Source organism: Salvelinus alpinus, chromosome 3, assembly GCF_045679555.1.
Source record: "Salvelinus alpinus chromosome 3, SLU_Salpinus.1, whole genome shotgun sequence".
Lineage (NCBI taxonomy): Eukaryota > Metazoa > Chordata > Actinopteri > Salmoniformes > Salmonidae > Salvelinus > Salvelinus alpinus.
In genome coordinates this window covers 68,061,502-68,079,752 of record NC_092088.1, presented here as the reverse complement: position 1 = coordinate 68,079,752, position 18,251 = coordinate 68,061,502, and the positions used below count along the sequence as shown (strand labels likewise).

The 18,251-nt window shown below is 45.0% G+C and overlaps 1 protein-coding gene across 1 annotated transcript in view; it reads right to left on the bottom strand.

Moving 5' to 3' along the window:
- Positions 1-865: 865 nt before the first annotated feature.
- LOC139571201 (complement C1q tumor necrosis factor-related protein 1-like) overlaps positions 866-18,251 on the bottom strand; it is a 39,256-nt gene continuing 21,870 nt past the window's right edge. The window contains exons 2-4 of the mRNA XM_071393827.1: positions 3,344-3,549; positions 3,038-3,171; positions 866-1,969 (exon numbers count right to left, since the gene is read on the bottom strand). Coding sequence (XP_071249928.1) covers positions 1,419-1,969; positions 3,038-3,171; positions 3,344-3,549 — 891 coding nt within the window. The 3' untranslated portion in view covers positions 866-1,418. The remainder of the gene's footprint in view (positions 1,970-3,037; positions 3,172-3,343; positions 3,550-18,251) is intronic.

The following is an 18,251-nucleotide window of genomic DNA, read 5'->3' as shown; positions in this document are numbered from 1 at the left end:
ATTTTGCCCTATGCGATTATCATTTCCATTATTGCTAAACCGATATTGTATCTTCAGTAAAGCTGAGTCTATTGTTGTATTATGGAGGCTGGGTTACATCCACACTGGACCAATGTTGTCAATATTGGCGCTGGGTTTTTTATTCAAATATTCAAAGGGCAACCCCACCCTAGTACAACAACTCCACAGACAGGGCTGACTACAGTCTACAAATGTCAGACAGACAACACTGCAGAAATGGAGTGACCTTTTCTATCTGAATGGAAAGAGGTTTGCTTACAGGTTTTGAATGTCCACAGTCACTGAACAACCAGAATGCAGCTATGTGAATGAATGTACAGCTATGCCATGCTTTGTCTCATTCACTTCTAGCACCTGTTGCTTTATCTAGTCCAGGTTGTATGAAATGTTTTATGATATATGAAGTATACCTGTGTAGTTCATCCAGTCAGGGAATAAAGCCTGAATAACAAGATATAAAGTGCTCCATCTCCTGTTCACTGTGAATTAGTCCTTTTTGGAAGTTTTTCCTGGGTAAGCCCTATCACTACTTGTTTTAGGATATGTTTACAGTGTAATTTAATCTTTGTGTAACCCAAAAAGATGATCTATCGCTACAACTACATTTGAAAGCTATGAGGGGTGCTCTTAACCTAACATATGGTTTATCTGAGTGCAAACTTGGTAAGAATTATAATACTTTCCCTCACACAAAATACATAATTCATGAAATGGCCTCCATCCCAAATGGCACCCTATTCCCTATTTAGTGCACAAATTTTTATCAGGCTCCATAGGGTTCTGGTCAAAAGTAGTGCAAAATATAGGGAATAGGGTGCCATTTGGGATGTACCCTTAGTGCTGCCGGGGGACATGGAGTACTTTTTAGGGTTTACTGGCCAATGGGACATCAGTACAGCTATGTGATGGCTGCAGATGCAGGACACTTCTTCACACCCTCAAGGCACTTTAAACTCACCAACACAACAGTGACAATCTTGAATTCATTTTGTTTGGTTTCCTGACAAAACATCCAAAAGATCCTCAATCTTTATCGGACTGTGTGTGCAACATGTATTTTTGCCAGATTAAGACTTGGCTTGGTTTACTTCTCAAAATATATATTTTGCTATCTAGATTATGTTATATAAAATACATTTATTAAAAGACACAATAAGAAAATTAAGGAGATATTCTACTATGAACTGTGAACCAATCACTCTTCTGATTTTGTCTCCATCTCGTTTCACACGTCCATAATATCACACAAGCCCACAACCCTGTCCGCATCTCAAATAGCACCCTATTCTCCCCTATGTAGTACACTACTTTTGACCAGGGCCCATATGGCTCTGCTCAAAAGTAGTGCACTATATAGGGAAAAGGGTGCCACCTGGGACATAGACCCAACCATCCCCCTACCCTTCGCTCTTTGGCTTGATGAGGTGTCCATTGAAAGTGACGTAGGTTTCAAAGTCATCGCTGAAGATAGCGTTCTCTCTCTCCCCTTTGAACAGCCTGACCCACACCTGGTCCTCTCTCTCCAGCTCTAGCATCAGGCTCTGGCTCTGCATGATGCTCCGGTCACTGGGCTGAGCGTACAGGATCACCACCTCCCTCTCGTTATGCATCACGTGCACATACGTCTCCTTCTGGTTCCACGTGTGCACGTTCAGGCTGAAGTAGTAGACCCCTGGCACGTAGCAGTAGAACTTGCCGGTGAACATGTTGAAGTGGCCGTAGAGGTTGACGAGCTCAGTGTCGAACACTAAGGTCTGGTAGTAGTCGTTGGAGTGGATGGCCTTCTTGCGGCCCACGGAGAAAGCAGCGTACTGGGCCTTGCAGGGTTCACCCGGGGTCCCTATGCTCCCTTTGGTGCCCCTGATGCCGTTGGGCCCTCGGGGGCCGGCCTGGCCAGACTTACCGGATTTACCGTAGGGTCCTCGCTGGCCGCTGTCCCCCTTCTCACCTGGAGGAGGAAGAAGTAGAAATGTTAGTAAAACTCCAGTACATGCAACTTTTCAAGGCAATAAGAAGAGAATACCTCAGGTCAGTGGATGCAGTCAAAGGTCATGGTTTAAGGTCAGACTACAGATAAATTATTGTGTTTGTGTCTGACACAGATTTGCCCACTGCTTTGCATAGCTAGTGGTCATTCACCATAACAGTTACAGTACCACATCTGTTTTCACATTCTCAGCATCCAAGATGTACAACGTGCAGATACAAATACCCACAGCTGTTGTCCCCTCTTCTAACCCACTGGTTCCCAAACATGTTTTCGCCCAAAGCCTTTAATCACCTCATCATTATCCCCCAAGACACAACTTGAGTCCCAAATTACACCTTATTCCTTACGTAGTGCCCTTATTTTGACCAGGGCCCATAAGCACTATGTATGCAATAGGGTGCCATTTGGAATGCAGACACAGTCCAGTCTTAAAGCTGAGACCCAGTAAAACGTTTCACAACCCACCAGTGAGTCCTAACCCACTACTTTTCCTAACCCTGGGGAACAATTTACTAACCCACAAACCCAAAGTGTTTGTCCCCTCTCATCTTTGTGGAGAGTCACCAAGCTCATCCTGCTTGCCAAAGACCCTGCATGCCTGTGTGGTTTAGCCTGACCCTGAACTGATCTTGGCAGAGACATTATTCTGGTTAGAAAGGTATGAGAGGCTCGCTGACTCTCGAAAGCATTGTGTGTAGTTGCTAGTTACGAGCTTCAGTTGCTAACTTCAGACCCATTTGCTATTCGGCCCTTTACCTTTAAGGCAAATTAACCAATCTGCTTTCTGCTACACTGGACCACTCATTTGATGTTCTTGTGCAACTCTTTAAATGGAAAGTGCTTTCCCCCAGTGATTCAGGTTCTCCAAACGGTTGAAGTTAAGTTCAAGTTAATTGCGTCCACCAACCATCTCTCCTCAGAAATTGAGCCTGGGAACAAGGTTAAGTTTAAGTACGTAAGTTCAAGTTACTTAACTTGAACTTAACTTAATGTGGTAGTCAGTAGTAGTGCAGGTGAGCCACCTACCTTTGAGGATGGTGATGTTGATCTGTGGCACCGCTTGGTACTGTGGGTACTGTTGTGGGTAGTGGGGGTTGGAATAATGAGGGGGCTGCTCTCCAGGGTCACAACACCGCCGACAGTCTTTACCCCTCACCTCACTACCAGGGGCCATAGAAACAATGTCAATGGATACATCCCAAATGGCAACCTATTCCCTATTTTGTGCAATACTTTTGGCCCATATAGGGACCCTGGTCAATAGTAGTGCACTATATAGAGAATAGGGTGCCACTCAGAGGGGTAGTATGTAGGAGTAGTATGCAGTAGTACCTGACATCTCTGTGGTAGACCCTGGTGTTTGTCCTAGGGTCTATCCTAGGGTCTGTCCTGGGGTCTGTTGTCTCACTGTCCCTGTCTCTGTTCTGGTCTTGTTCCTGGTTGTAGGGGGTCCGGTAGGGTTCACCTGAGACCACCAACAGGAGCAGTACCACCCACGCACACAGGGCAGAGGGCGGCTGCCCACCCCGCACTGTCATCTTCGGAAAACAGGAAGTGACATCAGTCATAATCAGGAAGTTATTGAGCTCATATGGTAAGGAACTTCATATCTTCTCCAATGTACTTTGAGAAGGAGATGAGGAGAGAGGACACAGGAAATCAAGGAGATACAATTGAGATTCATCCATAGATTTTGTTAATGGTTGTTCTGCACTTTAGTTTTGCTATGAATAGACCTCTTTCTTTCTTTCTTTAGGACAGTGATTACTACATAATCGGTGAAGTTGGGGACAGACCCAGTGTCTCTGGAGACAGAGTGGTTGGCCTGCTACATAATGTGTTTGTGGGATAAACCAAACTCCTATATTCTCATCTGTTTTCACTTGGATGGTTATGACACCTCAATATGACAAACAACAACAGTGTGCGTCCCAAATGTCACTATATAGTGCATTACGTTTTACAAGGGCTCTGGTCAAAAGTGGTGCACTATAAAGGGAATATGGTGCCATTTGAGACGGAGACAGACTGTACTCAGAGTAAAAAATAAATAAATAAAAACACACATTTCCACACATTAGCCTAACTCAAGAGAAATTATGCTGGAGAATATGATTGTCTTTGAACTTCTTTAAAGCTAGAATCCTTAGTTACTACATAAATTTTTGGACTTAGAAATGAATAATGATATATACCCTATAAGTTTTGAAGAGTATAACTTATAACGTCAATTCCACAGTAAGAGAATTGCGCTGAGACTCAGGTTTTATATTTAAAATGTATGCCAAACAAAAACCATTGATTTCAAAGTTTAACAAACCATACAACTCTATGCACAATAATTACTTTTAACATTTTGCACTGAACATTTTACAAAATAACTGTGCAGATGCAAACTTTGGTAACAGAATCTCTGTAAAATCTCACTCAGTTTTTTATGTGTCCATGTTTTCCAAGTAAATATTTGCTCTGAAATAATATTTAATTATGTCTGCAGAAAGAATGGGGTGTCAGCTATGACATGACACATTGACTTTGAAAAAATCTATTTTGGTTCTTGAACTACAGTAAGTGTGTCAGAGCTTCTAGGAGTACTGGGTGGAGGAGTCAAGCGCAGAGAGCAGGTTAGTTTAGGACGTGGATTTTTATTCCTGTCGACAGTAACAACGGTCATGCCCAACACAACGGGCGCATGAAAAATCCCAGTCCAAACACACAGGACTAAACTGTCCGGAAAATAGCTTCACCTTAAAACTTCTTTGGGCTGCAAGCCCGAAGCCGGGCGCAATATGACAACAGCCACTTCAAGTGCAGGGCGCGAAATTCAAAATATATTTTTTAGAAATATTTAACTTTCACACATTAACAAGTCCAATACAGCATATGAAAGATAAACATCTTGTGAATCCAGCCAACATGTCCAATTTTTTAAATGTTTTACAGCGAAAACACCACGTATATTTATGTTAGCTCACCACCAAATACAAAAAAGGACAGACATTTTTCACAGCACAGGTAGCATGCACAAAACCAACCTAACTAACCAAGAACCAACCAAACTAACCAAGAAACAACTTCATCAGATGACAGTCTTATAACATGTTATTCAATAAATCTATGTTTTGTTCGAAAAATGTGCATATTTGAGCTATAAATCAGTTTTACATTGCAGCTACCATCACAGCTACCGTAGAAATAGCACCGAAGCAGCCAGAGTAATTACAGACACCAACGTCAAATACCTAAATACTCATCATAAAACATTTCTGAAAAATACATGGTGTACAGCAAATGAAAGACAGGCATCTTGTGATTCCAGCCAATATTTCCGATTTCTTAAGTGTTTTACAGCGAAAACACAATATAGCATTATATTAGCTTACCACAATAGCCAGAAACACAAGCCATTTACCAGCAGCAAAAGTTAGCGATCGTAACAAACCAGCAAAATATATATAATTTTTGACTAACCTTGATAAGCTTCATCAGATGACAGTCCTATAACATCAGGTTATACATACACTTATGTTTTGTTCGAAAATGTGCATATTTAGAGCTGAAATCAGTGGTTATACATTGTGCTAACGTAGCATCTTTTTCCCACAACGTCCGGATATTTTTCATATTCTGACCAAATAACTATTCAGAAACATTACTAAAAAATACATGTTGTATAGGAAATGATAGATACACTAGTTCTTAATGCAATCGCCGTGTTAGAATTCTAAAAATAACTTCATTACGACATGCAGTTTACGTTATGGCGAGAGCGTGCCCAAAATCTGGGCGCAAACTACTAGTTCACATGTTCGACAGATATATGAAATAGCATCATAAAATGGATCCTACTTTTGATGATCTTCCATCAGAATGTTGTACAAGGGGTCCTTTGTCCAGAACAATCGTTGTTTGGATTTAGAATGTCCTCTTCTCCAGTCAATTAGCACGGAAAGCTAGCAAAGTGGCGCGAAGCTCTCCTTCCTGAACATACGCAGACAAAGCAACACGCCTAACGTCCCGAAAAAATTTAAATAATCTAATAAAACTATATTGAAAAAACATACTTTACGATGATATTGTCACATGTATCAAATAAAATCAAAGCCGGAGATATTAGTCGTCTATAACGAAAGCTTTACAGAAGGCAATACCAGGTCACTTCTCGCGCGTTCCAGAAAACAGGAAATTGGGGTCACGTCATGCCAAGAGCTTTTATTCAACCTCAGATGATGTTATACACTCCATTTCTTCTCTCGCTGCCTGTTGACATCTAGTGGAAGGCGTATGAAGTGCATGTATACTAATAAATAGCAAGCACATTTATAGGCAGGCCCTAGAACAGAGCATCGATTTCAGATTTTCCACTTCCTGTCAGGAAGTTTGCTGCAAAATGAGTTCTGTTTTACTCACAGATATAATTCAAACGGTTTTAGAAACTAGAGAGTGTTTTCTATCCAATAGTAATAATAATATGCATATTGTACGAGCAAGAATTGAGTACGAGGCCGTTTGAAATGGGCACCTTTTATCCAGGCTACTCAATACTGCCCCTGCAGCCCAAAGAGGTTAAATACCAACACCAAATAACAGAAAACAAGCCCGCACAAAAGCCAGCGGGCCTACTGCCCTTAAATAGCCTACCCACAAAACTAAACTCAAAACAGGTGCACCCAATCAGCCCAAACTAACAGAAAAAAAAAGAAGGGAATCGATGGCAGCTAGTAGGCGGGTGGCGACGACCGCCGAGCGCTGCCCGAACAGGAAGAGGCACCATCTTCGGCGGGATTCGCGGAGGGGCAGGTTTCGGGTCGAGAGCCAGACCCTGTCCCCTGGTGCGAACACAGGGGCCTCACTGCGGTGGCGGTCAGCGCTCTTCTTCTGCCGTTCACTGGCCTGTCTGAGAGAGTCCTGGACTGCCTGCCAGGTCTCTCTAGAGCGCTGTACCCACTCCTCCACCGCAGGAGCTTCGGTCTGGCTCTGATGCCACGGAGCCAGGACCGGCTGGTACCCCAGTACGCATTCAAATGGCGACATGTTAGTTGATGAGTGGCGGAGTGAGTTCTGGGCCAACTCTGCCCACGGGACGTACCTCGCCCATTCTCCTGGCCGGTCCTGGCAATACGACCTCAGAAACTTACCCACTTCCTGGTTCACTCTCTCCACCTGCCCATTACTTTCGGGGTGATACCCAGAGGTAAGGCTGACCGAGACCCCCAGACGCTCCATAAACGCCCTCCACACCCGGGACGTGAACTGGGGACCTCGATCAGATACGATGTCCTCCGGCACCCCGTAGTGCCGGAAGACGTGGGTAAATAGAGCTTTCGCAGTCTGTAGGGCCGTAATGGGCAATGGGCAATGGGAGGAGACGACAGGACTTAGAGAACCGATCCACAACGACCAGAACGTTAGTGTTCCCCTGAGATGGGGGAAGATCAGTCAGAAAATCTACCGATAGATGAGACCATGGCCGTTGTGGAACCGGGAGGGGTTGTAACTTCCCTCTCGGCAGGTGCCTAGGAGCCTTACTCTGTGCGCATACCGAACAGGAGGAGACATAGAGCCTCACGTCCTTAGCCAAGGTGGGTCACCAGTATTTCCCCCTAAGACCCCGCACTGTCCTCTCAATCCCCGGATGACCCGAAGAAGGTAGTGTGTGAGCCCACCCAATCAAACGATCACGGACACCAAGCGGTACGTACCTAAGGCCAGTCGGACACTGGGAAGGCGCAGGTTCTACCCTCAACGCCCGCTCGATGTCCGCGTCCACCTCCCATACCACCGGGGCCACCAGACAAGAGGCTGGAAGGATGGGAGTCGGATCGATAGGCCGGTCCTCCGTGTCATATAGACGGGACAGCGCGTCGGCCCTAGTGTTGAGGGAACCTGGTCTATAAGAGATCGTAAATCTAAAGCGTGTAAAGAACATGGCCCACCTAGCCTGAGTCTCTTCGCCGCTCGGATATACTCCAGATTGCGGTGGTCAGTCCAGATGAAGAAAGGGTATTTAGCCCCCTCAAGCCAGTGTCTCCACACCTTCAGGGCTTTTACCATAGCTAGTAACTCCCGGTCCCCCACATCATAGTTCCGCTCCGCCGGACCCAGCTTCTTAGAAAAGAAAGCACAGGGACGGAGCTTCGGTGGCGTGCCCGAGCGCTGTGATAGCACGGCTCCAACACCAGCCTCGGACGCATCCACCTCCACTATGAACGCTAACGAAGGGTCTGGATGCGCCAACACGGGAGCCTCAGTAAACTGTGCCTTCAACTGGTTGAAGGCTCCATCTGCCTCGGCCGACCACCGTAGACGCACCGGCCCCCCCTTCAGCAGTGAGGTAATGGGCGCCGCCACTTGACCAAAACCCCGGATAAACCTCCGGTAGTAATTGGCAAACCCTAAAAACCGCTGCACTTCCTTTACCGTGGTCGGAGTCGGCCAATTACGCACGGCGTTAACGCGGTCACACTCCATCACCACCCCCGAGGTGGTAATGCGATAACCCAGGAAGGAAACGGCTTGTTTGGAGAACACACATTTCTCAGCCTTGACGTATAGGTCATGCTTCAGCAGTCGCCCAAGGACCCTGCACACCAGGGAGACATGTGCAGCGCGTGTGGCAGAATAGATCAAGATGTCATCAATATATACTACCACACCCTGCCCCTGCAAGTCCCTGAGAATCTCATCTACAAAGGATTGGAAGACGGCTGGAGCATTCTTCAACCCATACGGCATGACGAGGTACTCATAGTGGCCTGATGTGGTACTAAACGCTGTTTTCCACTTGTCTCCTCCCCGAATACGCACCAGATTATACGCGCTCCTGAGGTCCAGTTTTGTGAAAAAACGCGCTCCGTGGAATGATTCCATCGCCGTAGCGATGAGAGGTAGCGGATAACTAAATCCCACTGTGATTGAATTGAGACCTCGATAATCAATGCACGGACGCAGTCCTCCCTCCTTTTTTCTCACAAAAAAGAAACTCGAGGAGACGGGTGACATGGAGGGCCGAATGAACCCATGTCTCAGAGCTTCGGTGACATATGTTTCCATAGCCAACGTCTCCTCCTGTGACAATGGGTACACGTGACTCCTGGGAAGTGCAGCGTTCTCCTGGAGGTTTATCACGCAATCCCACCGTCGATGAGGTGGTAATTTGGTCGCTTTTTCTTACTAAAAGCGATAGCCAAATCGGCATATTCTGGGGGAATGCGCACAGTGGAAACCTGGTCTGGACTCTCCACCGACGTGGCACCGATGGAAACTCCCACACACCTACCTGAACACTCATCTGACCACCCCTGAAGAGCTCCCTGTCTCCAGGAAATGAGGGGATTGTGAATGGCTAGCCAGGGAACCCCCAACACCACTGGAAACCCAGGTGAATCAATAAGGTAGAAACTGATCTGCTCCCTATGATCCCCCTGCGTTACCATGTCCAGCGGAATCGTGGCCTCCCTGACCAGCCCTGACCCTAACGGTCGGCTATCTAAGGAGTGCACGGGGAAAGGTGGGTCTATCTGCACCAGCGGAATACCCAACTTACGGGCGAGTCCGCGATCCATAAAACTCCCAGCTGCGCCTGAGTCGACTAGCGCCTTATGCTGGAGAGACGGGAAAAACGCAGGGAAAAAAATAACCAAAAACATGTGACCAACAGGGAGCTCTGGGTGAGTCTTGTGCCTACTCACCTGGGGTGGCCGAGAAGTATTGCGCCTGCCATCTCGACTCCCAGATGGACTCCTCCAGCACCGGTCCGAAGTGTGTCCTCTCCGGCCACAGTAGGTGCAAGAGGAGCCACCTCCTCCGGTCCCCCTAGATGCAGCTCCTCCCAACTCCATCGGAGTTGGAGCGGGAGGGCTGGGAGGTGGAATTGACAGGACCCCCTCTGAACGCCCGCGGGCAGCTAGCAGGTTATCTAGTCGGATCGACATGTCTATCAGTTCATCGAGAGAGAGTGTGGTGTCCCGACAAGCTAGCTCCCGGCGGACGTCCTCCCGGAGGCTGCAACGGTAATGGTCTATCAAGGCCCTGTCATTCCACCCCGCACCAGCAGCCAAGGTCCGGAACTCTAACGCGAAGTCCTGAGCTCTCCTCACCCGAGGGAGTCGGACGCACGGTAGCCAGGTAGAGCTCAAGCTGGAGCAGAAATCCCTGGCATCCAGCCGCTGCTCCATTGTACTCCCTCGGGGGGGTGAGACGCAATGTGCTGGTCCCAGCCGATGACATTGGAGGAGTGGGTTGCGTCGTCTGCAGGGGAGCTGGGGAGGGCGTCGGGAGACCACTCCTCTCCCATCGCTCCATCCTCTCCATCATCTGGTCCATCGCTGACCCGATTCGATGGAGGACAGCTGTATGATGGTGGACGCGCTCCTCCATTGTTGGGAGAGGGGTGGTCGCTGCTTCTGCTGACTCCATTGGTGGTGCGGGCTTCTGTCAGAGCTTCTAGGAGTACTGGGTGGAGGAGTCAAGCGCAGAGAGCAGGTTAGTTCAGGACGTGGATTTTTATTCCTGTCGACAGTAACAACGGTCATGCCCAACACAACGGGCGCATGAAAAATCCCAGTCCAAACACATAGGACTAAACTGTCCGGAAAATAGCTTCATCTTAAATACCAACACAAAATAACAGTAAACAAGCCCGCACAAAAGCCGGCGGGCCTACTGCCCTTAAATAGCCTACCCACAAAACTAAACTCAAAACAGGTGCACCCAATCAGCCCAAACTAACAGAAACAAAAAGAAGGGAATCGATGGCAGCTAGTAGGCCGGTGACGACGACCGCCGAGCGCCGCCCGAACAGGAAGAGGCACCATCTTCGGCGGGATTCGTGACAAAGTGAAGTGGATTTACACCTGGTAAGGGAATTGCGATAAAGGAATTTTGTAATGCGTCCCTGATCTGTTTTACACAGAAATGCATAAATATGGATATCATTTTCTTCATGCTGATGTATCCTAAATAGGTACACAAAGGTATCCAATATCCTCCTTTGCATATGTGGGTATTATTCTACACACTGGCTATTATTTTAATGTCTCTGCACCCAAACAAGACCAAATGTGGTTGGTCTGGGCCGGAACAAATCTGAACCAATCATAGACATCTATGTTTCACAAGCTTGTACATCAAAGTACAGCACAGTAGAGCTCAATAGAGCACAGTAGAGTACAGGTATAACAGTCTTATAACATGTTATACAATAAATCTATGTTTTGTTCGAAAAATGTGCATATTTGAGGTATAAATCATAGTTTTACATTGCAGCTTTCATCAAAAATATCACCAAAGCAGCCAGAATAATTACAGAGAGCAACGTGAAATACCTAAATACTCATCATAAAACATTTATGAAAAATACATGGTGTACAGCAAATGAAAGATAAACATCTTGTGAATCCAGCCAATATTTCAGATTTTTTCTTTCAAAGCACTTCATAATTACAGAAGTGAGTGCTACAGGGCGATAGTCATTTAGGCAAGTTACCTTGGAGCTCTTGGGAACAGGGACAATGGTGGTTAGCTTGAAACATGTTGGGATTACAGACTGGGACAAGGAGAGATTGAAAATGTCTGGGAAGACATCTGCCAGCTGGCCTGTGCATGCTTTGAGAATGTGCCCTGGGATTCCATCTGTGATTCTTAACCTGTTTAAATTATTGATATCATGTCAGGAAGTTGGGAAGACTAAATAACACTGGAGATTTTGCTATATATAATCAGAAGGATAGAATTATGGTCAGATTTGCCAAACGGAGGGCGGGGGAGAGCTTTGTATGCATCTCTTTGTGTGGAGTAAAGGTGGTCTAGGATAATTTTTTTCTCTGGTTGTACATGCGACATGCTGGTAAAAATTTTGTAAAACTGAATTAAGTTTGCCTGCATTAAAGTCCCCGGCCACTAGGAGGGCTGCTTCTGGGTGAGCATTTTCTTCTTTGCTTATGGCCTTATAGAGTTGGTTGAGAGCAGTCTTAGTGCCAGCTTCGTTCTGTGGTGTTAAATAGACGGCTACGAATAATTTGGATGAGAACTCTCTTGGTAGATAGTGTGGTCTACAGCTTATCATAAGCTACCCTACCTCAGGCGAGAAATACCTTGAGACTTCTTTAATATTAGACATCGCGCACCAGCTGTTATTGACAAATAGACACACACCCCACCCCTCGTCTTACCAGAGGCAGCGTCTCTGTTCTGCCGGTGCATGGAAAATGCCGCTACCTCTATATTGTCCGTGTCATCGTTCAGCCACGTCTCGGTGAAACATAAGATGTTACAGTTTTTGATGTCCCGTTGGTAGGATAATCTTAATCGTAGGTCATACATTTTATTTTCCAATGATTGCACGTTAGCAAGAAGAATGGATGGCAGTGTGAGTTTACTCGCTCGCCTCCGGATTCTCAGAAGGCTCCCCGATCTGCTGCCCCTTTTCCAGCATAATTTCTTCACGCAAAAGGTGTGGATCTGGGCCTGTTCCAGTGAAAGCAGGATATCCTTCTTGTCGGACTTGTTAAAGGAAAAAGTTTCTTCCAGTCCGCGGTGAGTAATCACTGTTCTGATGTCCAGATGTTATTTTCGGTCATAAGAGACGGTAGCGGCAACATCATGTACACAATAAGTAAAAAAATAAGTTACACAAAATGCAAAAAACTAACAAAATATCACAATTGGTTGGGAGAATGTAAAAAGTCAGCCATGTTCTTCGGCGCCATCTTGACACATACATACAGTGGGGAGAACAAGTATTTGATACACTGCCGATTTTGCAGGTTTTCCTACTTACAAAGCATGTAGAGGTCTGTCATTTTTATCATAGGTACACTTCAACTGTGAGAGACGGAATCTAAAACAAAAATCCAGAAAATCACATTGTATGATTTTTAAATAATTACTTTGCATTTTATTGCATGACATAAGTATTTGATCACCTACCAACCAGTAAGAATTCCGGCTCTCACAGACCTGTTAGTTTTTCTTTAAGAAGCCCTCCTGTTCTCCACTCATTACCTGTATTAACTGCACCTGTTTGAACTCGTTACCTGTATAAAAGACACCTGTCCACACACTCAATCAAACAGATTCCAACCTCTCCACAATGGCCAAGACCAGAGAGCTGTGTAAGGACATCAGGGATAAAATTGTAGACCTGCACAAGGCTGGGATGGGCTACAGGACAATAGGCAAGCAGCTTGGTGAGAAGGAAACAACTGTTGGCGCAATTATTAGAAAATGGAAGAAGTTCAAGATGACGGTCAATCACCCTCGGTCTGGGGCTCCATGCAAGATTTCACCTCGTGGGGCATCAATGATCATGAGGAAGGTGAGGGATCAGCCCAGAACTACACGGCAGGACCTGGTCAATGACCTGAAGAGAGCTGGGACCACAGTCTCAAAGAAAACCATTAGTAACACACTACGCCGTCATGGATTAAAATCCTGCAGCGCACGCAAGGTCCCCCTGCTTAAGCCAGTGCATGTCCAGGCCCGTCTGAAGTTTGCCAATGACCATCTGGATGATCCAGAGGAGGAATGGGAGAAGGTCATGTGGTCTGATGAGACAAAAATTTAGCTTTTTGGTCTAACTCCACTCGCCGTGTTTGGAGGAAGAAGAAGTATGAGTACAACCCCAAGAACACCATCCCAACCGTGAAGCATGGAGGTGGAAACATCATTCTTTGGGGATGCTTTTCTGCAAAGGGGACAGGACGACTGCACCGTATTGAGGGGAGGATGGATGGGGCCATGTATCGCGAGATCTTGGCCAACAACCTCCTTCCCTCAGTAAGAGCATTGAAGATGGGTCGTGGCTGGGTCTTCCAGCATGACAACGACACGAAGCACACAGCCATGGCAATTAAGGAGTGGCTCCGTAAGAAGCATCTCAAGGTCCTGGAGTGGCCTAGCCAGTCTCCAGACCTGAACCCAATAGAAAATCTTTGGAGAGAGCTGAAAGTCCGTATTGCCCAGCGACAGCCCCGAAACCTGAAGGATCTGGAGAAGATCTGTAGGGAGGAGTGGGCCAAAATCCCTGCTGCAGTGTGTGCAAACCTAGTCAAGAACTACAGGAAACGTATGATCTCTGTAATTGCAAACAAAGGTTTCTGTACCAAATATTAAGTTCTGCTTTTCTGATGTATCAAATACTTATGTCATGCAATAAAATGCAAATGAATTACTTAAAAATCATACAATGTGATTTTCTGGATTTTTGTTTTAGATTCTGTCTCTCATAGTTGAAGTGTACCTATGATAAAAATTACAGACCTCTACATGCTTTGTAAGTAGGAAAACCTGCAAAATCGGCAGTGTATCAAATACTTGTTCTCCCCACTGTACATACACATACATACATACATGCATACATACATACATACATACATACATACATACATACATACATACATACATACATACATACATACATACATACATACATACATACATACATATATTTAAAAAATATATATTTTTCCTTTATTACCCTCCAACCCCACCACCCCTCCCCAATTGGAGCAAACTAGTGAACAACAACGCTGAGGCCTGTATTTCCAGCTTATACATACTATACACATTTTATGGACACAACCTATTACAATAGTTATATTTTGTTTGTTTTTACTCTTGTCCTTCCTCTACGCTCAACCTCTCCTATCCATGTCTGATGTCCATCCGGTTTGATTTCTATTTGCCATAGCTTTCAAACTGTGCTCTTTCACAAAAGATCTTAACCTATATACGTTTTACGGGCACAGTATGTTTTACATTAGTTATCTTGTTGTTATTAGTCCCAACCTTCAGCTCCATTCAACCCCTCCCATCTATCTCTTAACACCATCCATATTGGATTTCTATTTGCCATATATTTTTCAACTGTGCTGTGATGTTTCACAAAAGTTCTGAACCTTTCTATTCTCATCTACAGATTGTAAACTGAAAAAAAAGGTTTTGCTAAAAGTATTATTATATTATTGATCGATTGACTATGACTTTTGAGATCACCCAGTAGTGCTATCTGCAAGGTTAGCTCCAGGTAAATATTGCAATTCTTCAGGCTTTCCTGGACCTGTGATCACTAGGTTCTACAGCTGCACCATCGAGAGCATCCTGACTGGTTGCATCACTGCCTGGTATGGAAACTGCTCGGCCTCGGACTGCAAGGCACTACAAAGGGTTGTGCGTATGGCCCAATACATCACTAGGGCCAAGCTTCCTGCTATCCAGCCTCTCTAGGCATAGACTGTTGTCTTTGCTACCGCATGGCAAGCGGTACCAGAGCGCCAAGTCTATGTCCAAGAGGCTTCTAAACAACTTCTACCCCCAAACCATAAGGCTCCTGAACATCTAATCAAATGGCTCCCCAGACTATTTTCATTGCCCCCTCCCTCTCTCTTTACGCTGCTGCTACTCTCCGTTATTATCTATGCATAGTCACTTTAATAACTCTACCTACATGTACATATTACCTCAATTACTTCGACTAACCGGTGCCCCCGCACATTGACTCTGTACCGGTACCCCTGTATATATACTCAATATTGTTATTTTACTGCTGCTTTTTAATTATTACTTTTATTGTTACTTTTATTTACATTTTTGACCAAAGTCTGCAGTGTGTGTGTGTAAGTGCATGAGTACTGGAGGCGAGCAAAAGCTCAGGAGAGAGGAGGGAGTGTGGCGGGGGTACCTGTACCAGACAGGGTGAGACAGGTCAGGGAAGACGGTGAACAGATCGCCAGGTGGAATCCAAGCAGCAGTGCAGCAGTGCAGCAGGCAACGGGAGTAGGTGTCACACCCACTTGGGAGAAGCTTTTTTTGGGAGGCATATTCCTTCTAGAAATCCCCAGCTAGCTAGCATCCAAACAAAGTTGTCCTGTGGCTGTTGTATTTTGGAGATTGCGAGGAGGATATCTTCTGATGTGATCAAAGCAATAATATTGTTTCTTATTGAGGTAGTTTACAATTTTAGTGTCCTGGCTGCATGTCAGTTCAAGTTGGAATTGAGATGATGAATTGTAATAAATGAATATAGCCAAAGAGTATCATGCTTCGCATCTTCCTCTGATAAATCTACTGTCAGATAGATTGACAAATTATAAGACGTGTGTGCTCTATTCATGCTCTATTCAAATCACTTCCTTTGTAGTTTCTTTCTCAGATCTGTATTCAAAAAGTTTTAACAAGTAGTCACCTATTTTTGTAAGTAGTTGCTTTCTCAGAGCTGTATTTAAAGTTTTTGGGATCTGTATTCAAATAGTTATAGTCACCTCCAACATAACTAGAATTTCGATATCATGGATGGTCAGTCCTTGCATCCATAGCTGTCACGCCCTGGCCTTAGTATTCTTTGTTTTCTTTATTATTTTAGTTAGGTCAGGGTGTGACATGGGAAGTTTGTGTGTTTTGTCTAGTTTAGGGTGTGTGTATTGTTTAGGGGGTTTTGTATAGTGTATGGGGTTGTGTTCAGGAGAGAGGTCTAGGAAAGTCTATGGTTGCCTGGTTTGGTTCTCAATCAGAGACAGCTGGTTATTGTTGTCTCTGATTGGGAGCCATATTTAAGGTAGCCATAGGCTTTAGGTGATTGTGGGTAATTGTCTATGTTCTATGTTGCATGTGTGCACTTAGTTTGTTTTAGCTGCTTGTTTGTTGTTCGTTTAATAAGTATTTGTTTTTTCTTCATTAAAAGAAGATGGCTTTCTTTCACGCTGCGCCTTGGTCCTCTCTCTCACCCATAGACGATCGTGACAATAGCGTTGTCTATGCATTTGACAGTGGTTACATTTCTCCAGGCCCATCCCTCACCTTTTTACCAAAACAGCGGCGGGTTGGCCACTTTGTTTTTGTTTCATTAAGGACTCTAGCTTTAAGGTAGTGATAACAGAACATCCTCGGACTGCCCTGAAGATCAGATACAGTGTGTTTGAAGATTACCTGAATCCAAAGGTCAAGTTAAGGGTCACTGCTCTCTTATCCTTGATAGGAATGTGATGTTACTCTTTGGATCAGGACTATGGGATGAGAGAAAGGGTCAGTCAGCTGACTGCTCAAGTATGTATGGGATGTTGTTTTTGCATACATATCAAGGGGAGTGTGTGTGTGCAGGCAGCACATATATTTGGCAACTATTTATGGCTATTCTGGTGGTCTAAAAGTATATGGCATATTTTTTATGGCACATTTTATGGCTCCTGGCATTGTATTTGTTTCTCACAGTATGTGTATTTTTGTCTGCTGCTGTTTTGACAATGAATATAGACATACACTGAGTGTACAAAACATTAAGAACACCTGCTCTTTCCATGAAATAGACTGACCAGGTGAATCCAGGTGAAAGCTATGATCCATTATTGATGTCACTTAAATCTACTTCAATCAATGTAGATGAAGGTGAGGAGACAGGTTAAAGAAGGATTTTTAAGCCTTGAGACAATTGACAGGGATTGTGTATGTGTGCCATTCAGGGGGTGCCAGGCGCACAGGTTTGTGTCAAGAACTGCAACTGGGTTTTTCAATGAAAACAGTTTCCTGTGTCTATCAAGAATGGTCTACCACCCAAATGGCATCCAGCCAACTTGACAACTGTGGGAAACATTGGCATCAACAAGGGCCAGCATCCCTGTGTAACGCTTTCGACACCTTGTAGAGTCCACGCCACAACGAATTGAGGCTGTCCTGAGGGCAAGGTGGATACAACTCAATATTAGTTCTCCCGGGTGGCGCAGTGGTCTAGGGCACTGCATCGCAGTGCTAGCTGCGCCACCAGAGTCTCTGGGTTCGCGCCCAGGCTCTGTCGCAGCCGGCCGCAACCGGGAGATCCGTGGGGCGACGCACAATTGGCATAGCGTCGTCCGGGTTAGGGAGGGTTTGGCCGGTAGGGATATCCTTGTCTCAGTATGTAAAAATGTAATAAAATGTATGCACTCTACTGTAAGTCGCTCTGGATAAGAGCGTCTGCTAAATGACTAAAATGTAAAATTAGGAAGGTGTTCTTAATGTTTTGTACACTCAGTGTATTTGATATAGACATAACAAGAAATATTGCAGCGTCATACAATAAGTTATAATACAATGCAATATACTGTATGATACTTAGGCTACGATGCATCTACAAATATAATGAAGAAAGGACTTAACCCGAACCTTAAAAATCCACTTTAAAACAGCTACTCACTTAAATGGCCACTGATCTTTTTTATCCTCAATCAAATAATGACTTCCTCTGCAATTTGACAGAAAGTTTCACTGC